This window comes from Lactuca sativa, chromosome 9, assembly GCF_002870075.4.
Source record: "Lactuca sativa cultivar Salinas chromosome 9, Lsat_Salinas_v11, whole genome shotgun sequence".
NCBI classification, from domain to species: Eukaryota; Viridiplantae; Streptophyta; class Magnoliopsida; order Asterales; family Asteraceae; genus Lactuca; species Lactuca sativa.
In genome coordinates this window covers 136,052,290-136,061,836 of record NC_056631.2, presented here as the reverse complement: position 1 = coordinate 136,061,836, position 9,547 = coordinate 136,052,290, and the positions used below count along the sequence as shown (strand labels likewise).

General features: G+C 34.8%; 1 protein-coding gene across 1 annotated transcript; it reads left to right on the top strand.

The window, feature by feature from the left end:
* Positions 1–781: 781 nt before the first annotated feature.
* On the top strand, positions 782–7,804 carry LOC111889504 (uncharacterized). The gene is made up of 9 exons (XM_023885655.2): positions 782–1,112; positions 1,432–1,493; positions 4,967–5,021; positions 5,112–5,210; positions 5,303–5,389; positions 6,132–6,248; positions 6,343–6,435; positions 7,004–7,034; positions 7,521–7,804. The coding sequence occupies exons 1-9, from the start codon at positions 1,014–1,016 to the stop codon at positions 7,667–7,669; spliced, it is 792 nt and encodes a 263-aa protein (XP_023741423.1). The 5' UTR covers positions 782–1,013; the 3' UTR covers positions 7,670–7,804.
* Positions 7,805–9,547: the final 1,743 nt, after the last annotated feature.

Sequence of the window (9,547 nt, the reverse complement as noted above, 5' to 3'; positions counted from 1 at the left end):
TTTATATTCATATATGAATATTACCCATCCTCATTGCCGGTACGACGAAGCCTTTCGTAAATGATTGACTTAAAATGATTCCCTTATTCTTAACTTTTTTTTTTTTTCAATTGAACTTGACTCCCTCTCTCTCTCTCTCTCTCTCTCTCTCTATATATATATATATATATATATATATATATATATATATATATATATATATATATATATATATATATATATATATATATATATATATAGAGAGAGAGAGAGAGAGAGAGAGAGAGAGAGAGAGAGAGAGAGAACGACAAATCTACTCTACTCGTTAATCTATGTATATCCCAGATGAGACTTGAATCTTGACATCGAAAATTAAAAAGGAAGAGCAACACCTGATGATACTGCTAATACTACTAAGCTAGAAGCCCTTTGTTGATCTAACTTATATATGCCCCGATAAAGGCACACTATGAATTGTTCCCATCTATGAATCTAAGGATGCACATCTATTCGGACTCATACCCTACCATACTAAAAACCGAAAAACTAGAAACTGATTTAGTAGGAAATAAAGAATCGAGATCGGACCGAATACTCTGATTCGGTTCTACAAATAAACCGTGAACTAGAATCGTATGAAATAGAAAATTAAGAATCAAACCTAATACCCTTATTCATAACCGAATACCCTAGTTCTGATTCGGTTCTACAATCGAGAATCAAACCGAATATACTCATTCTAATTCCAACCCGAACCTGATCAATAACAAAAGAAACAAAAACCAATTTAGGAGGAAACCAAGAACCCAAACCAAACAAAATACCTCGGTTCCTGTTGGGGTTTGGGTGTTCCGTGGTGGTCAAATGTTGGTCCCTATATGAATCTATGATCCAACATTTGGGTATCCTGGAATTCTGAACACGTGACCGAGGGTTTGAGGCAATGCTCATCGTCAAAGCAAACCACCGCAGCAGAAAATAAGAAAGGCGACGAGCAGCGTGGAGGAGGCTCTTTTTATCAACATAATCAATTAATGGCGTCGTTCAATTGGGTTTCCTTTCTTAGAATTACTCTCCTTCTTCTCCTCGTAGCCGCCATCACCGTCGCTTGCTTTACTCTGCCCGTTGAAAAGGTCATCATCTATTTATCTAAGCATTTTGGATCTTCTCTTGCTTTAGCTGAATCATCGATTTCTTTTTTTGCGTGGTTTAAGTTTTTATCATTTCATTTCATCTTCAATTTTTTACTTGATTTGTTTTACCAAATTTACTTGTTTCCAAGTCACAACCATCTGGTTTCCCTGTAATTTGGGCTTCATTTCCAATTCTGATTCATGTAATTGGATATGAGCAGGCGAATTATTTGTTTGTTCTAGTTGTATTTTTCCAACTTGAAGCGTCTATTCTGTAGAAGTTATTTATTGTTTATACCTTTTGCGTTTTTTTTTCCAGACATTGAAGAACTTCTTGTTATGGGTTGAGCAAGATCTTGGTCCTTGGGGTCCTCTTGCATTGTAAGTAGACCAATATCATTGTTTGTGTGAATCTGAGGTATTACTTGGCTTCGAAAATTGTTTGGCTTGTTAGAATTCAATCATAAATGTTTGATCAACTTATTATCAGTTGTAACAGTGAGTAGGATGGGATTATGTAGAGTGGTTAAAAGATGATGGGTAACAATCAGATTTAGCTACCAGGCACAATTGTATTTCTGAAATATGAAAAAGAAGATGTGATTACATCAGATAGTTATTACCATATATCTCAGGGCCAAATCTAAAATACAAAATCCTAACAGAAACTTTAAGGAACTAATACCCAGAGCAGAAATTATTACAATGGTCCCAAAACGAGCAAAATAGAAAAAGACTACTTTAATGTTACAAATTAATAAAATGAGTTGGTATCAGTAACCCTTTTCCTCAAGGATTATGATTAGCTCACATGTCAAATTCTGAAAGATCCCAAATGTTGTGAGTTTGTCCATTGAAGAAGCAAAAACTGTGAGTTGGCTGTGGTTTCTCTTGTCTAGTATTTCCAGTGGCAGATGTGGTGACCACCTTGTTCAAGTTAAAAAGTAGAAACGGTCCCTCCCTAATTCCTAGTCTCCATTTCAGGAGCAAGTTTCATATCTTAGCCTAGGTGGTAGGTTGTGTATGCAACTGTCCTGTCTCATCTCCTGGACAGTTGTGTAAGGTTGCCAATTTGTGGAAAACCATCGTGTTCATTGAGGGGGTGTTTGGGTTGCTTATTTAAAATAATTTAATGCTTTTTATTTATTTTTTGTAAGAGTGTTTGGTTTAGATTATGCGGGATGAATTGTTTTTTAGTGCTTGGCAAATTCTGCACATACAATTATACATGTACAATGACTGACAGAGATGAAAGGGTAAATTGGCATGTGCGTCGTGTCGTTGGTCATGAAAACATATTATTTTTAGGGTTAAAACGTAGGTTCCGACAGACATACTGATCCTGAGGTATGAACACTTTTAAATAAGTTAGAAGGAAACAATTGATCAATAAGCACTCTATATTTCAAACATTCAAAAGTCCATATTAGTGGGTACCGAACCATAATAAGTTAATACTTTAACTCAAATTAAACCCAATCTCCCACTGCAAATGCAAATGTTTCATCCACAACACGAGAGCTTTTTGGTGGAGAAGCTCAACAGGAGACCAGACCTTTTGCCATTTGCTTATTTGTGATAGTTTGTATAAGTTATCTATTTAGAATTTTTTGAAAACACCACAATCATTGAAAAAGCTCATGTCCAAATGCTTGTAAATTTACAAGCTATTTTGAATTGAATCAGTAGGCAATAAGCTATTGAAAAATCTCCTATTCTGGATGCTCTAATGTTTGTGCAGTAGTCTCTGTTTGTCTGCTGCTGCAACAACGGTGGTATTGGTAGAAAGTTAAAGTGGTAACAAATGTAGGCTTCGGGAGTTGGATAAAAAAAAAAGGCTCTGATAATGATAGGGAGACATTCAAAGCCTGGAACGTTGTATGACTAGTCACTAGTTTGCTAATGGAAGCCGTTTAATGACCCATCCAGAAGTAGTAGGCCAGACATATCACTGTATTTCTAGGTATCTGCTTAAGATCTCAGTTTGTCCATGTGACCCCTTCCAAAACTTAGTTAGCAAGGAATCTGTTATTCCCGTATACTTGCTTCATAAAAAGTCTAGTAGCTACTACTGTATAAAGGCTTGGAAGTGGTCAAACTTACTCGGTCTTTCGATAACAAAATCCAAAAAATTTCTGGAATCTCAATTACCAACTGCTTGTTGGACAGTTTCTGACTTGAGTTGCGGGTATACTGCTATCTATGGTTATGGTATGAAAAAGTTTAAGCTTCAATGATCGATCCATCATATTCATATGTATGTAGTAAGTAGGGCTGTCCTTAAGAACATCTGTAAGTGCTGGAGGTTTACCATCTATAGCAACACTAAGTGCAATTTTGTTGTAGTGAAAATAGCCAAACAACTAGAGAGGGCTCTTCTTGAAATTGCATTGCTCTTTGTGTCTGCAATCCAACATCGGTTTACTTAACATTTATGTAGTATACGGTTACATTCACATTCTTTGTGGTCGAGAATATGCTGAAGAGCATGATGATTGGTCTTAATAACACAAACCTTTCATCTTCGGATCTCTCTCCCTCTCTCTCTCTCTCTCTCTCTCTCTCTCTCTCAGTATCAAGTCTCTGCTATTTAAAGTTTGTTTTGGATCAAGCAACTTCCATACAACTCAAAGTTGACAAGAATTTGGGATATCAAATCCCTTCCCTGAATTAAAACCTTCTTTCTTGAGTAATTCAGTATAATAATACTTTAAAAACTGATTCAAGAATACCCTTAATTCCCTTATATTAGGTTGATGTCGTTTAACTATGTCTTGAATTCCGGATGGCTGAAATAGTCTGCTTGGCTGCTGTTCAACAAATAAAGAATTCTTCCGGGTGAAGTACCTTTGGTGTAAAAGAAACAAAAAAAAACTTCCTTAAATATTTTTTGAGTATCGAGTTTGTGGGATTCTCGCATAAGTTCATGTTCACAATCACCACACTCAAATACTTGGACATGACATCATCTTTCGTCTCACAAACCATTCACTTCAGAGGTAGCTAACAATCAGATTTAGCTGCCCAGTTCACTGTCAGCTACTGCACTTGTATTTCTTAAATATGTATTTTTTAATATATATATATATATATATATATATATATATATATATATATATATATTTTGCGTCATGGGGTTGCTACCTTAACAGAAACTTTAAGGAACCAATATCCAGATAACAGATGAAAGCCTGTGGTCCCAACATCACAAATATAAAAAAAAGGTTATTATAATATTCTAATAAATAAAATGAGATGATATCAGAAGGCTTTACTCACCCACTAAGCTACAAGGGAAAGTTGCAGATAATAGCAATGTACTTTGCTCTTGCTTCTAGTATGGGCAGTTTACTTCTTTTTTTTTTTTTTTTTTTTTCATAATAGCAACACACATCTTTTTACCCATGAATTTCTAGGATTATTACTTTGTCTTGATTTTAGTTTCAAATGAACATTTTTGTTAATTAGACTGTACATGGTTTTGACATGCAGTTTGTTTTTAGATCATATCATGCGTATCTTATGTGCCTACTTTTGTCTCCAGTCCAGCATTTATCATGATGTTTATTATGCAATTAGTGACAAAACGATGGTAAAGGCGTGTCAAATATATACATTTGAACAATGCTGAAGCAATAATATGATGTATACTAATCAATGATAATGTTCTTTATTGAATCAAGATAGATTGTCTGTCTAATACAGCATACACCATTGCATTGATTAAAACTTTTAGATTCTGTGACTTGTCTTTGCCTGTGTGTGTGTGTGTGTAGTTATAACTTGAAACTTTCTTGGCCTGGCAATTGGCAATTGGCATAACATAATCATACCTAACCGAACTGACTCTGCAGGGCTGTTGCATATATTCCTTTAACAGTTCTGGCAGTTCCTGCATCAGTACTTACTGTAAGTTCATTTCAACACCCAAAAGCAAGTGTCTGTGTAAGTGTATGTGATAGTGATAGTGATAGTATAGCTGTGTTTCTTCCCTTCCAGCTGGGTGGTGGTTATCTCTTTGGTTTGCCTATCGGTTTTCTTGCTGACTCTATTGGTGCTGTGATTGGTGCAACTGCAGCATTCCTTCTGGGCAGAACAGTAAGTTTTATGTTTATTATTATTTTTTTAAATCAAGTTGTTTTTATAGCATGCCATGATTGTAATCTTGTTTCTCTTAAGTTTCTTTGTAGATTGGGCGATCGTATGTTATTTCCAAGTTGGAGGATTACCCACAGTTTCAAGCTGTTGCAATTGCTATTGAGAAATCTGGATTTAAGGTATTTTGATTCCATTTTCATATGGTGGGTGGGTTTAGCATAAACAACAAAAGTATTGGCATTGACAATCAAGCTACAAATTACTTAAACAACATAACTTTTGCATGTTTTAGGTTGAAATGAGCAAGAAATCTCTTTACCCTTCCTTTTTATGTTTATGGAATGGAATGTAGCAACTACTTTAAATTCTAAATCCCGATTTCACAGGAAAGGGGGGTGCATATGTTTTCTCAAGGGATGAGATCTATCAAAAGAATTGCAATCTTTGGCATGTTTGCTTGGTGTTGGAATTTAAGATTCCTTTCCATGGCTGCTGTGTTTGGTTGCCTTGTCAAAATGGATGGAGTTTGATCCCATAGACATTCAATCCTTTCAATTCCATGTTGAAATCCTTCCAAGCTTGGGAGGAATGGTGAATTCCATCCATTTGGCAACCAAATATGCACCATTTTCGTCAGATTCCATTGGAATGCACTGAACCTTAAAGGAAAGAAAAATACATAACATACTATCATTTTCTATAATGCAGCTGAATAGTTTTGTTCTTTTGTTACCCTTTGACCTTACATTAGCATAGCAAATGGGCCACATTAATTAACATTTTTATAGAGAGTTAGAGCGGGTTGATGTTTTTGATATTGCAATTTTATCATATACTATTTTATTGCTTATGATGGTGTAGTCGTCTTAATGATATGATAGAAGAAGAATTGGTCTAAAATAAATTATGTTGGCTTGGCAGATTGTCTTGCTGCTTCGGCTTGTTCCGTTACTTCCGTTTAACATGTTGAATTACCTTTTATCCGTGACTCCAGTTTCCATATGGGAGTACATGATGGCTTCATGGTTGGGAATGATGGTATAATTAATTATCAATCACTTCACTCAAAATATTTAATTTATATAACCATGCGCTCTTTTGATACTTATACTTATACTTATGTGGTTATCAGCCGATTACCTTTGCACTTGTGTATGTTGGAACAACTTTGAAGGACCTGGCTGCTGTTACTCATGAATGGAGTCAATTCTCAAAAACTCGTTTGGTAAGATATATGTCTATGCCTATGCCTGTTTTATTTTGAATATTTTCTATTTTTTCGTTCATGTATCTCATTAGTTGTGTTTGTGTTTGACTTGGAAATTGGAATGCATTTATTTCATTGCCTTGTACTGGATGTCAATAAGAAAACCTTTGGTCATCCGTAGAAACTAGAACGTTTGTTCTGTGTCATCCCGTCCTAGATTTAGTATATAATTATCTAATGATGTTTGATGGTGTATGTGATTTGATTCGTGAGAAGAAATACCAAAAACGCAACAAGAGTTATACAGTACAACTTTTAATAATTTAGTATTATTAGTAATTATTGCTGGGATTTGATTTGTTTTTAAAAGTTTCCTAATTTATGTTTAGGTCAGAATAAATTGAGGAAGTTACGTTTTGATTGGTGATCTCCCTTTATTATTATTAATTTTCTTTTCAAGATTGAATTGATTTCCATTATGTATGTGATTGATGATTGATCTCTTTTTATACCATCCATCTATCTTGCATGCGTAATGTGAATAAATAAACTGTCTGATTGAAAATTTTCTTTTTGGTGTATGCAGGCACTAGTTGTTCTAAGTTTTGTGGTGTCTGGTAAGTTCCTTATATGACATGACATGATGTCACTGGGACAAAAATTGCAAATTTTCATTCAATGCAAAAATTGGGATGTGGACATGGACTCTCCCATCCTCATTATTGAAACAAGAAACAACGTATTTCCATTTATTAATTTATGATGGCATTTTACTTCCACTCTTCATATTACAACACTCTACTTTCCATTTTTTAAATATTATTTAAGCTATTGTACTTTCAAAAATCCACCCAATTATCGGGCTATTGTACTTGAGAAAATCTACTCAAGTGGGGCATGGCAGTAAAGTTGGTTTGTATTTTGATGAAAGCTGCTTGCCTAGATTGGGTATATTTTTGAAAGTGTAATAATAGGAAGAAATAAATATTATGCTCTAAGGAACAAATAAATGAAAACAAGTTGCTATTTCTTGCATATTTAACCCTTGTTGAAAATAGCCCTAGAAACCTTGTTCATTTCGTACTGAAATTGGTTGGTTGCAGTGGTGTTGATGGTAGTTGTGACGAAAGTTGCAAAGTCGGCTCTTGAGAAGGCTTTGGCAGAAGATGTGGATATAGCTGTAGTAGATGACATCGGCAGCAATTCATCCACTGTTGTAGATCTGCATGAGCCGCTGCTTGTGCAAGATTAGATTGATATTCATTCTTCCAACATTTCTCTCTATTCATGTATGTATAGTCTACAAACAAAAGATCAAAATTACTGTAAATACATAAAGTCATTATTTGTAAGCTAGAGTCAGATTTTATTTTAGAAAAATTAACTATCCTCCTTTTTTTTTTCTTATCTTCCCACTCATATAAAACAATGACATGTGGAATGTATTAATTTCCATCTCTTAATTTTCCCTTTTGATTTTGACACTGGTTTTGATTTAGTGAGTAGGAAGGAAAGCTCGGATGATATTTGATTTCTCTTTATTTTATTTTTTTACTACTTTGTATTGCATGCCTAACGAAATGACTCTTATTACTTCGGTGGTTGGACTAGACTTAGACTCATGTCCTTCGGATAAAAGATGTACAACCAAAAAAACATGAATTAGATCGACAAAAGTTCCACATCTAAAAAGGTGAAACAAACTCATTCTTAATTTATGTTATTATTGTTGCTCAAAAATATTTTTAGAAAATTTGTCTGGTTTTACCCCTAGTGACAATAATGTTGGTGAATTGTTTCACCAATTGTATTTGAGTGTACCTCTGATGACAATTGTATTTGAGTGTACCTCTGATGAACTGCGAAGATTGGAACTCGTCAGAACAACTCACATTGGTTTCGCTGTTTGGTGTTTTACCTGTTGGTTATAGCTATTATCCAGTGGTTACATTAGAAATCCGAATTATTGAATATGTACTGGTTTTTGACCTTGTATTTATCTTATTAAAATGTCTGTTTTTTGTGATAGGTTTGATTGTTGGAGACAATTTTGGGACAAAAACTATATTGTGACAGCTTTCAGACAAATGACATACTTAACCATATTTTGGTCAAAATTTTGGTATACACGGAAATCATAACATCTCATTCTTTTCTGTTTTCTCTCATTTTATGAGTCTTATCCAATTGAGGATCTGGGAATACTACCACTTGCCATGTTTGACTCTCTGTTTGATATCTATCAAAATGTTGAAACTGCAATAGAACTTAGGAAGAGTACATGACTGAAGATGCTTCACATAAGAAGTTTCTTGTCAGTAACTTTATGGGTTACAATATGACTGACTCCAGGCCTATTATGGAACAATGCCATGAAATGTTAAAGATCAAGGGAAAGTTTGCTCAACACAATCTGAAAATGGATTAAACTATTTCTATGGTTGTGATTATTAACAAACTGTCCCTTTCCTGGAAAGATTTTAAACATAATCTGAAACTTAACAAAGATGAATTAACTTTGACTCAACTTGGAAGCCATTTACGGATTGAAGAGTCCTTAAGGAATCAAGAACTTTATAACAATCCTAAAGGCAAGAACCAAGTTGGTTCCTCTTTTTTGAACATGGTGGAAGAAGAAAGTTCAAAGAATCCCAAAAAGTCTAATGGAAAAAGGAAGTTTAAAGGAAAGGATGACAAGTCTTCCAAGAAGAAGGAAAAATGGTTTGTTGGAATTGCAACAAACCAGGTCACTTCAAAAAAGATTGTAGTCCTCGTAAAGTGAACAAGGATGGTGCTAGTGATGCGATTATAAAAGACGATTCTCTAATTTCAAATTTCCAGCCCAACTATAAGTGGTCATGATCGGTTGCGAACGGATATGAACGATCACAATCTATCGGAAGTCGTTTCTTTAGCGAAAACTATGAGTCTGGAGGCTAAAAGTTGTGACTGGCTGTTGATGGATACGAACGAGTGTGATTGGGTGCGAACGATCGCAAGGCGTTACATTCACATTTAGACTGTTGCAAAGGATGGAACACATCGTAGTTGTTTGGACTGATTCATTGCGACTGGGATTCAAGGCAAAGAATTACGACTGGTTCCGACCAATCGGAATGCATCACAGTCT

What these genes read in the sequence shown, in the direction of transcription:
- LOC111889504 (XM_023885655.2), top strand. Translation starts at nt 1,014, where the DNA reads ATGGCGTCGTTCAATTGGGTTTCCTTTCTTAGAATTACTCTCCTTCTT. An exon ending in CTTCATGGTTGGGAATGATG is followed by an intron (nt 6,249 to 6,342) that starts GTATAATTAATT and finishes TGTGGTTATCAG; the next exon opens with CCGATTACCTTTGCACTTGT. An exon ending in TCTAAGTTTTGTGGTGTCTG is followed by an intron (nt 7,035 to 7,520) that starts GTAAGTTCCTTA and finishes GGTTGGTTGCAG; the next exon opens with TGGTGTTGATGGTAGTTGTG.